The 12,500-nt window shown below is 34.7% G+C and overlaps 1 protein-coding gene across 1 annotated transcript in view; it reads left to right on the top strand.

The window, feature by feature from the left end:
• The window catches only part of LOC137634349 (G-protein coupled receptor GRL101-like), a 376,114-nt gene that overhangs the window by 311,118 nt on the left and 52,496 nt on the right, over positions 1-12,500 (top strand). The window contains exon 20 of the mRNA XM_068366747.1: positions 10,900-10,971. Coding sequence (XP_068222848.1) covers positions 10,900-10,971 — 72 coding nt within the window. The remainder of the gene's footprint in view (positions 1-10,899; positions 10,972-12,500) is intronic.

Below are 12,500 nucleotides of genomic sequence, written 5' to 3'. Positions count from 1 at the left end.
TTAACCTCTGATGCATATCTGGTGGTCGGTCTTCGTGGATTACCTTCTTTATGACCGGGTTGAGAAGAGTATTGTCCACTGTGTCAGCTTTCCATTGACCGCCGGATAGGGTCATTGTGTTTGATTGATTTATGATGGCTGAATCCAGGATCTTCCTTCTGTACGGACAGGTACTCTTAAAAAGCAAAGACGACTCACTCCAGTTAATCTGGTGTCCTAAATCTCTAAGGTGAACAAAAAACCCCGAGTTTTCAAAGCCATACCTAACAGATCTTTTATGTTCGGATAATCTTTGAGATAAAGAACGGCCCGGTGTCCAACGTAGACTTTTTCACAATCCCCACATGATACTTTATAAACACCGGGTTCTATATCTCTTTTATTTTGATAAGCATTAAAAAGGGCGCTTCCTATGGTCTTGGGATATGAAAAAACAAAGGGGTTCTCAGTTTTAATTCTTCTTTGTCTACATCTTTTCCCACTTCTATGTGGGGTCGATGTTTCTGGTTATATTTTTAATACCTTCTATATGTGGGAGTATTATATTATTTTTAAAATCTCTTCGGTTGGTAACATCATGATCTTTATAATATATCGTGTTGGCTTTGTTGATGGCCTGTTCTATGACACACGTCGGATAGAATAGCTTGGCGAGTTGTTTACAAATGATGTCTATTTAAGTAGGCTTGGGAACAGATTCTCAAACCTCTAAGAAATAGATTACAATATTTTCGTTAACCTATCTAATTAGCCAAGACAAAGCATTAAATTTCATTAACCATTCGTAGAGCTTATGCGTTATATCATAGGCGTTTTATCTGTTAACAAATGTCCTTTTTTATCTATAAGCATCCAAATGGAGTGAAACATTATTACTTCATCTTGTTCTGCTTCTGTCCCATGTATAAGACGGATATTTGATTTCAAAAGTATCCCAGGTTACGCGAGAACGAACTTGAGCTATGTCTCTTTTATCTTAGTCTGAAAAGGATTTCGTCTCTCTTAATTGAATGTGTGCCTCTGTTATCTATTTTCCTGATATAAAACATCTATCTCCACTCCATGAGTCAACTAACCTTTAATAACTAAAGTTATTACGCGTGCCTGTGGGAACATTGTGTTTTTATTTGTTTCTTATCATTTTTTTCGATTCATACGATGTCTAATCTTTTGTCTATAAAACATATGATAAGAATGTGTTTCAAATAATCATAATTGCATATATTAGGCAATAAAAAGACTGATATAAAAAAAATTGTTTCCGAGTAATAAATATCTAAGCAAACATTTTAACAAAACCAAAAGAGTTAACCACAGTAAGAAAATTCTCTCTCTCTCTCTCTCTCTCTCTCTCTCTCTCTCTCTCTCTCTCTCTCTCTCTCTCTCTCTCTCTCTCTCTCTCTCTCTCTCTCTCTCCAACGTACAAAGAAAAAGGTGAAAATAATATTAATATAAGAAAACAAAGATATCAACAAATAAGGACACTTACTTGCTTGTGTGATGATCTACTGTATACCTGAGCACAGACACTTGATACAATTAATGAAATAATCGCAGCATCAGTCATCTTCAGGGTCCAATAATTACTGGGAAAGTCTTTCATAACATTATATTCTTTGCATCACTCTTCTTCTAGTGTTCAGTAGTTATTATGGTTGTCTTTCATATTATCATCTTCGCCTGTTGATTATCAGTAATGACAGGCGATTCATTTAAACGTAGCTTAAGTTCTTCATCTCCAAACATGAAGTCTGGGTGTACGTAATCAAAATTTCAGCTTCTACATGGTGTGGGCTTATAGCTCTGAGCTGCCACTAATTATGTTGTGGCGTTATAGAACACTGAAGTAAATAAAACACAGTGGTTATATTATAAAATGTATTAAACCTCAACTGAACGTTTTCTCGAGCAACTCGATTACGACTTCAAGATCAAGGCTAATCGGCAACGCATTGTTTTTCTTGCCTTTTACACAATAAACGATTATTGAGCTTATCCTATATAATCACCGTAACGGCAGGGTCTAGGTTAACTCTTCAAGTATACAGATGTCTTCAAGACACCCTACATTTGCTGACGGCATACTAATAGCTCACTTTTGACTGGTGGTGGCGGAAGCCTGATGTTGTCAGCCAATATTCCACACCGTATGGCGAGAGGACATTATTAAAGCAGCACTTTACAAAGAAATTGTACTTGTCAAATTTCTTTTCCCTCCACACCTTCTAGTGAAGGAAATTAGCACCTGGATGTCAAAATGATTGGGACACGTATAAAATCACCAAATTTGTATGCAATCTTCAGGGTTCCGTGCTCATATTCTAGAGATGACACAACTAGATTTAACGTCTCTTAAGCTTATATGATTCGCTTTTGTAAAGTGGTATCATTCTAGACAAATGAATGTGTTGCTCTTTTAGACCTTGTGGTGTTTGGTCGATTGCAAAATTGCCATGTGTCCACGTTTGTAGTATTTCTTAGTTTATTTACATGTTATATGCCACTCTTTGGCACAACTGACCCCTATTACCCCTTTTCCCTGCCTCTTATCTATTATTTTCTTCTTTCCTTGGATGATACACTTTGTTCATATTCTCTTTTTGTTCTGCTAGCATTCAAACATTGTTTCTCATTATCTTGCACATTAGCAGTATCTATCGTTAAATTTATTGAAATAATCTTATCATGTACACAATTAAGGAGCAAACTAAAACAGTAAGTCAGTTTAGTGAGTTATAAAGCTTTTAAGTTTCTTGTGCATTTCGTATGTGCTTGTTTCATAGTATTGTTGAAGGTACACAGACATTTCCCTGGCAGTCCTTTGTGAAAAGTCATAAACTTGGATGAGGGGCTGTAAAGTCAGTCTTCAACCGGGAAGTGCAAGGGACTTCACAGAGAAGAGAAGTGTATTCCATGGGGTTAGTTCTCTCTGGAAGTCACTAAATGTGCTAAAAGATTGGGATCCCACTCACGTGGTAGCCATCTGGAAGCCACCTAGGTCATTCTGCAACCTGAAGTGATCAACACTCGGTCGATCAGTCATCAGTCATCAAATGAGGCTGAACGTAGGAAAGGGATTAGTCATTTAGGTGATCCCATGAAGTGTGGGGCGTTATCTTCAAACACTTCTCAATGGTCTGAAAATGGGAACAGAACAACAGGAGTTTCTATTTTACCCTTCTTGACAAACAGGTCGATTATCATTGATCCCCACAGAGCAAGAAGCTTTTCCAACAGATGAGGATGTAGGGACTGCTCCCTACCCACAACCTGCCTGTGGTTACTGCTAGTAAACTCCTCTTGCCTGGAATGAATCTCACTGGCAGCTCTACAGCATTGTCTGCTATTCAGACCTGACCCTGCTTCGTCAAGGCAAAGGCTGTACGAGACAGTCCCTCCATACTTGTTGATGCATATTATATTAGTACTGCTGAGTTCCCTATCAAACTGTTGAAAAGCTTATAGTGCTAGGAATACTGCTTGTATTTCCAAAGATTGAAATACAGGAGTTTTTCCTTTGGGGACCACACCCTAAAAGAACTTGATCCCTCCGGTGTGCACCCATCACACCTTAGATACAGCCAAGAACAGTAAAATATCTTGAGGTGGGGAGTTCAGTGGAATTTCCTGGTCAAGTTTTTGTTGTTTAGCCACCAGGAAAGATTGTATCTTACCTCTTGCTCCACTGGAACAAGACATGATGGGACATCATTGGCTGCCAACAAGTGATGCTTCAGAAAAAACTAAAGTGATAGTCAAGACACCAATGAGGAAGAATTAGCTACCCGGGAGCCAAGATTCCGCTTTGAGGGTTCAATGGACACCGTGCTATTATATGTGGGTATAATTTTTCATAAAATATGTTCTCTCTAGATTCTATTATGAGTGTCCAGGCTTCTGGGAATATTGCATGTAATTCTACTAGTTGTAGTTTTGAGGTGACCCACATGCAATTTTTTTTCAATTTTGCTGCAATAAAAAATGAGGGGTATCATTGTCTTCCATGATTTTTATGATGTGTAATCATGATAGTTTATTCTGTTATGATATACTAAATGAAAGCTAAAGGAATGAGCTTTCCAGTGATATCCAACACGTTACTCATTAGCAATTATGGTAATTGCAATAGACTATATTAATAGGTGAGGCAAATTAATTAAGTTTCGCAAATTATAAAGTCTCATTTTTTATGCATCCTGCCACTCCGATGAATTAGCGCCGGTTCTAGATTTAAAGCCTGGTTACTGATGTATACCTGGAAAAAAAATTCCCAGTATGTCCCCTCCAGCTACTCATGTTGCCTCATTCTACTTCTTATAGCATATATATCTCACCAATAGAGAGTTGTCATTACATGAGAGAGCTTAAAAAAAAGCAATAATACTGCAATGCTTATAGCTATGAACTTGACTTTCAAGAATTGTTAATAACATGACTTATTTAACATTTCTTTAAAGAAATTGACCATCATTGTGTCCTATGCAATGAAACCCCTCCAAATACACACCCTATATCATTTCTCTGTCTTGCACACACTTGAGTGCTCACACGGCGTAAAAACACGCATGTACAGTGTTTCTCAATTTCCGTATGCTATTATGTAGAACTTGAGGGATATATCAATCCACCTTATAACACTAGCTTTGCTTCCATCATAAACAATTATTAACTTTGACCTATTTTATGCACTAGTCATCCTTTGTACGCAACATTGTATGTCTGTCATGTCTCTCATTTGATTTTTTACATCAATATTACATAAAATATTTTCCCCTTTAGTCTTAAACCTTTTTCGCTTCGGTGAAACGTATGTCTGAAGGCTTGTAAAAGATTAATATTTACTCATCTCATTAAAGCAGAATATCTACACAAAAAAATCTACGTAAAAAGAGAGAATGCAATCATGATACTTTTTACAACTACCACGTTGATATTTAAATTGTTAATTTACAAACACACGCACAGTTAAAGAGGAAAATAATAACAGTCAATAAAGAATAAAACAATGGAATAAAAAAAAGGAAAGAATAGATATTAGGATTGGAGCTAACAATTATATCCTCTGCTACGAGAAATATTGATAGAAAAAGAGAGCACACATTGTTTGAAACATGGAATAGGTCAGCTCATTTATATTTTTTTTTTTTTTACCATGAAAAGGAGTCCTAGAAAGGAAAGGACTGTGTTGATGATTTATAGTAGAGATGGAAATGAAGACGTAGATATTCAAGTGGAAGATGGTGCAGTCCTTAAACACAACAATGAGTTTAACTAATTTGGATCAATGATGACAGAGGAGGAATGTACTGGGAAAGCAGTGAGACAGAGAATGAAAGAAGCATGGTAAAGATGGAGAGAAGTAACTGGAGCTGTTCTAGACAAGAAGATACTAATATGGGTCAAAAGGAAGATTTATAAGACAGTTATCAGGCCTGTGTTATTATATGGGCCAGAAACTTAAACTCTTGAAGGAATGAGGAAGGACTGCTGGAAAGAACCGAGATAAGGATGGTAAGAGGGATTTGTGGAATATCACTACTGGAAAGGAGGAAGATTCACGATATAAGAACAGTTTGTAGTATATGCAATGTAAAAGAGTAGGCTAGGGAAACTTCTCATAGATACTATGGCCCAATTAATAAGATGGGAGGAGATTAAACTAATCAAGAGAGCTAAGAACATGACAGTGATGAGGAAAAGGAGTGTGAGGTGGTACTGTGGGAAGAAGATGCAAGGTATAGAAATAGATGGAGAAAGTCGACTAGACGGGCTGACCTTGATATACAGTGGGACTAATATGGTCGAAAGAAGATTATAAACCTTTGTACAAAAGACTATATTGTGCAGAAAAGAAGACTCAAGAGTGTCACGACCCTTGTCAGGTTGTGGTGCAAGCTCTTATTGCACGAAATAGGGAGGACAGTGATAGTGTAAATATGCTTAGTAAAATTGGCCAGTGGTAACGAAAACACTTGGGAAAACTTAACAATATTTATTAACAACAATTTTTCTAAAAAGCCAACCTTGTGACTACCTAACAATTTAACATCTTAACAATAAACAAATAGCTATTAATGATTAACAAATAACTACATGAACATTTTAACTAATTATTAATTAACAATCATCACTTAACCAATAATAACAAAATTCCCCAACAGGAAACCACACACTCTCAACGAGAGAGAGTCGATTAATGATTAAACACCCAAATGGGTGACTACAAAAACATTACCCTACAAGAAACAACACACTCTCAACTAGAGAGAGTTAATTATTTTAAATAATTAAACACTTAAACTAAAAAAAAAAAAAAAAAAAAAACATTAAATACCTAGCTATCTCACTCTTTGAGGCTGGAGAAAAACAACACCCACAGATTCAAATAAGGTAGCAGCTCCACAAGCAAACTACTACTGTAGAGAGTACAGCTCTGTAAGACTCCTCATCAAAGGCAGGGAAATATAGCCCCAAATCAATAGAAATGGGTAATAGAATTTCCTACCTGGCCACTGTCTCCCTATGTAACACCATGAGCTCTAAGGCTCCCACAGCTGGTCCTGATGAGGATGCGTCAACGGGGGTGCCTCTCCAGAGTCCTCCTCAAAGCCGGGATTTAATGCGTTGGCTCTGCAGACTTCAGAATAGAGCACGCAGAAACAGCAAAACACCGCAGGTGGCAGAAATCCACCTGCAAAAAGCCGTCAACGGTGGGTGGCGTAATCCTCAAAAGGCTCAATTTAGCCAGCAGCTGCAGTAGGTCCGGGAAGCCTTGGATCTCGACTGTCCCCTTTAGCGAACGAACTCCTCACTGGTAAACTCTGGTGTCTGTTGCCATCCAAGGACTCGTAAAACACAGAAAAGAAAACAAAGCGTTAAACTTGACACTTATAAATTAAAATGAGCGGGGAGGACGTTAAACCAGCAATTCAACAGAAAAAACTTTAAATTTACAAATATCGTCTTATAAAATAGAATTTTTACATAAAACAAATAAATGTGGAAACAAGTCTGATAAAAATAAAAGATTACGTTAATCCATAATACAGAGTCATTAAACAATGTAAATCAATTTACCTGAAATTGACTGGCCAGAAAGTACTTCATTGGATCCTTCTCTCTGGTTACGGTTCATTTTCCCCTTGCTTACACACGCATTGAATAGTCTGGCCTATTCTTTACATACTCTCCTCTGTCCTCACACAACTGACAACACCAAGATTATCAAACTGTTCTTCTTCACCCAAGTGGTCACTGCACTGTAATTGTTCAGTGGCCACTTTCCTCTTGGTAGGGGTAGTAGAGACTCTTTAGCTATGGTAAGCAGCTCTTGTAGGAGAAGGATACTCCAAAATCAAACCATTGTTCTCTAGTCTTGGGTAGTGCCATAGCCTCTGTACCATGGCCTTCCACTGTCTTGTGTTGGAGTTCTCTTGCTTGAGGGTATACTCAGGCACACTATTCTATCTTATTTCTCTTCCTCTTGTTTTTTTAAAGTTTTTATAGTTTGTATAGGCGGTATTTATTTTAATGTTACTGTTCTTGAAATATTTTATTTTTCCTTGTTTCCTTTCTTCACTGGGCTATTTTCCATAATGGAGCCCGTGGGCTTATGGCATCCTGCTTTTCCAACTAGGGTACATATTGCAAAGAAATAGAAAGCATTCGTTATAGATATTAAAACAACCTGAGCTTCTAATAGAAATTTACCCTGTAGAAAATTTTGCCCCCAAGGTATATCTACACATTATTCAGTATACATCATATGCGTATTTGAGTACAAATTAACATCTAATACTGTATTCATTTATGTGGGATTATGATTATATATGTTTAATTTTACGGTGAAACTCGCACGCACAAACTCTTATGCAATATTGATTTAGATAAATGATAATACCCGTATAATGCTTATGGACATTGCAAAATCAAAGTCGTGAATTCTTTAATTAAGCTACATCTGTTCATTATTTATCAAGTTAAATAAATACTCAGAACTAAAAGAGCACAAAGAGGAAAAAATACTTGCTAATAGCTGTGTTTGAATATCAAGCTCTGTCGTACAATTGAATATTAACTTGGGTAATGAATAGTTGTCAGTTACTACTGATAATGCATTTAATGAACTATTAATTGATCGTACCAAAGAAGCCATAAATATTCCCCAATCCCTTTCTTTGTTCAATTTCTTCCGTTTGTTTGTCTATCCTTGATCTTTTAAAAAGCATCATTGTGCATTATGTGGACTTAGTTTGATATGAATTGTCATGAGTATTAAAAGGCTATTTGTTGTATAATGCCAAAATAATTATTCAGTCTATTAAATCTAGGTCTAACATAGTAACTTTCTTTACATGTATGGAAATTGAAATCATACATAGGTATTTTCCTTAGGTGATTAGTTTCTTTTCTTTCTAATATTTGTATTAGCATCTTCCATAATTGAGTTCTTTTTTAATTGATGTAATCATGCTGGTGGTACCATTGCAGATTCTATCTAAACCTTTTAATGCGTAGTTGTTGAGTATTTCTTGTTATTTGAGTTGATCAAAGAGAGCCAGTTAGTTTCTCTCCCTAATGGTATGGCAGGTGTTCAAATGGAATCCGGAAGTTTAAGTCCAAATACAGCTGAAGTGTTTTTCAAGTCTCTCAATGCTTTGGTGTGTTAACGAGGACGGCAGTCATTATTTTATTTCCATAGCCATATACATTTGATTGATTTGTAGCACATTGCAATTTAAATAAAAACGAGTTGGAACCAGGAAAGGATAGAAAAGTGCATCCATTCCGAATATGCACTCTTACTTTATGAAAGACAAGTTTTTAAGGCTTGATGAAGTTTTAGAATAGAAATCCAATAGGAGGATTACGCATTAATATTTGTTGATGATGTAGGTCTTAGTTTATTGTCTTGTCTTATTTCTAACAAAATACAACACATTCTTTATACATTTGTAGGTCTTGTGAGCTTTTTTTATTCTTTTTGCATTATTATTATTATTATTATTATTATTATTATTATTATTTCTAGCCCCTATTGATGACAAACATAGCATAGTTACGGGCGGAATGCATTATTATTATTATTATTATTATTATTATTATTATTATTAATATTATTATTATTATTATTATTGTTATTATTACTAGCCAAGCTACAACCCTAGTTGGAAAGCCAAGATGCTATAAGCCCAAGGGCTCAAATAGGGAAAAATAGCTCAGCGAGGAAAGGAAATAAGGAAATAAATAAATGATGAGAATAAATTAACAATAAATCATTCTAAAAAAAGTAACGTCAAAACAGATATGTCCTATATAAACTATTAACAACGTCAACAACAGAAATGTCATATATAAACTATAAAAAGACTCATGTCAGCCTGGTCAACATGAAAACATTTGCTCCAACTTTACTGGGGAAAAAAAGGAAAATACAATCAATAGGAAAGCGTAACTGTAAAAGAAATGCTATTGACGCAGCGATCATCTTTAATGAAATGTTATTATTATTATTATTATTATTATTATTATTATTATTATTATTATTATTATTATTATTGTTGTTGTTGTTGTTGTTGTTGTTGTTGTTGTTGTCGTTGTAACAGACGCTGAATCATTGTTCATTGATTATTAGGTGATGTTGCATAATCAAATTCCGACACTAATATACTGTTTGTACAATACTACAATTATGTTCTCTGGGTATGGAGAACATTTTCAACTTTGTTTTTTGCGTCGAATAGTTCTCTTTCTTTGTTACCCAGTTATTTAAGAAATTGTCATTCAAAGGGATACAACCTGAAGTTGGGCTGTGACATTTTCAGTCTTATCGTCTACCATAAGGCAGAACATATAATAACAGAATGAAACTGAAGTCTATTATGACTTTCAAATAATTCTTTGAAAATCATTTTTGCTTTGTGATCGTAATTGGAAGAAGACAAATTCACATTGGTATTTTTGCATAAGTTATACTTTCAACGCACCAAAAGGAATTGTAAATGTATTTCATATATGGTTTTAAATCAATTGTCTGGAGTATGCATGACTACATCATAATTTTGGCAACAAATATCTATATAGAAACTATAAAATTGCTAAGGACCTTCAGCATTGCCAAGATTCTTGGACATGATGTGTCCTACCATGCTAGCAGTATGTTTAGCTTCATTTCAGAAGGATGTTTTTGAAAGATATTCAAATTTTGAAATGACCTCTTTGCTTTTATGGTTTTAATTAAATATTCTTTTATTTTCTATTTACAATAAACGATATCGGCGGCAATGACATTAGACGTCAGGATGCCAGAAAACCTCAAATCGATCAATCAATCGCATTAAAGATAGATTAAATCCTGAAGGGAATAGTTCAACAACAGGGTTACAGTACACCACCTTAGGCTAAGAGAGCCTTTATGACTCGACCTTTTTCTTCACATGAAAGTTTGTTTGATATCATTTTTTAGGTCTAACCGATTTTTCCTTTGTACTGAGATAAGATATAATAAAACCTAATAATATAGTAGTGGAAAAATTTTTAACAGTATACTTGTGCTTATTTGAAAAATATTTAGGTAAGAGAAAGCATTCCCTGGTAATTCCTAAATTTGCAGCTACCAAACTTTGTAACATTTCATCTTGGGGTGCTTTGTGTTGGATTTTCATTCTACAGCTACTTTCATCCATTTTTCTGCTATTTAGAAATTATTGATAATTATAGATTTCGTTTTTCAGTTCTAAATATTTCAGTTTTTATCCTCTTCAATAACGTACAATATCGTTTTCTGTATACAAAATTTTTGATGAAGTTTTAACATAATCACTACCCTTATACTCAATAAACATATTCAACTAAAATGTTTTTAACCACTTTCTTTTTTTCTCTTTTTTTATTTGACAGGGATGTGAGGAGAAATCAGATTGCTGTTATGGGCAGTAGACTTTTTACCGGGATGACAAGTCTCGATGAACTGTGAGTAATATAATTTGTAATATTTTCTATTCATGAACTGTATCCACGAATTCATAATCATCTGAGTGTTGCAGTAGATTACATTTTATTCACATGTTATATCGTAGAGAAAGTCGTTCTCTGAGCAAATCTTGTTTTCTTGAGTACTGATGGAGTATAGAGAAGAACATTTCTACTTCCTCGACGGATGAAATAGAGATAAAAATATTTATTATAACTTAACTCACCCTTTGTTATTGAATCCAATATGTAAGTCTTTCATGGAACTATATTGCTTTAAAACATATCTTCTAGACTATGCATATGATAAGGAAGTCATTCATTTTTTGCTTTGTTGGTGTAACCTAAGCATTTGACTCACAGGGTTTATATTAACGAAATGAATACACCCAAATATCCTATGAGTCATTTGAATCTTTACTGAATGCAAGAGTTTCTCGAATTCTTCAGCCAAGCAAATTGCAAATATGAATGAAATCAATCAAACTCACTTCTATCCAAAATGGCTTCTGTTATAGTAACGATTTCTATTATCTATTGATAGGCCTCCTTAAATTTTATTCTCTTGCCTAACACAAAAGTGAAGTTCTGTTTTGTCTTTATTATTCGATATATGTGGTATAGTACTAATTGTGATATCATTATTATAACTAGAGAGTTATGGGATCCTTTGACTGGCCAGACAGTACTACATTTGGATCCTTGTCTCTGGTTACGGTTCATTTTCCTTTTGCCTACACACACATCGAATATTCTGGCTTATTCTTTACATATTCTCCTCTGTCCTCATACACCTTGCAACACTGAGATTACCAAACAATTCTTCTTCACCCAAGGGGTTACTACACTAATTGTTCAGTGGCCACTTTCCTCTTGATAAGGGTAGAAGGGACTCTAGCTATGTTAAGTAGATCTTCTAGGAGAAGGACACTCCAAAATCAAACCTTTGTTCTTTGTTCTCTAGTCTTGGGTAGTGCCATAGCCTCTGTACCATTGTCTTCTGCTGTCTTGGATTAGAGTTCTCTTGCTTGAGGTTACACTCGGGCACACTATTCTATCTTATTTCTCTTTCTCTTGTTTTATTAAAGTTTTTTTATGGTTGATATAGGAGATATTTATATTATTGTTATTGTTCTGATTTTTTTTTATTTTTCTTTGTTTCCTTTCCTCACTGGGCTATTTTCCCTGTTGGAGTCCCTGGGTTTATAGCATCTTGCTTTTCCAACTAGGGTTGTAGCGTAGCAATTAATAATAATAATAATAAAGATAATAATAATAATAATAATAATGATAATATTATTATTATTATTATTATTATTATTATTATTGTTATTATTATTCCACTGGTGGTTTTTTCTAAATTTCCTTTCTGTGTGGGTGAAAGAAAGGCCTCATATTGATAATCTGATATTCAAGTTATTCATGGAACTGTATTGAGTGGTAAGTGCAATTAGTTTTCACCGTCATGTATGAGAGGGTTATTATTATTATTATTATTATTATTATTATTATTATTAATATTATTATTA

Source organism: Palaemon carinicauda, chromosome 44 (genome assembly GCF_036898095.1).
Source record: "Palaemon carinicauda isolate YSFRI2023 chromosome 44, ASM3689809v2, whole genome shotgun sequence".
In the NCBI taxonomy this organism is placed as follows: domain Eukaryota; kingdom Metazoa; phylum Arthropoda; class Malacostraca; order Decapoda; family Palaemonidae; genus Palaemon; species Palaemon carinicauda.
This window is presented reverse-complemented; position numbering and strand designations above follow the sequence as displayed.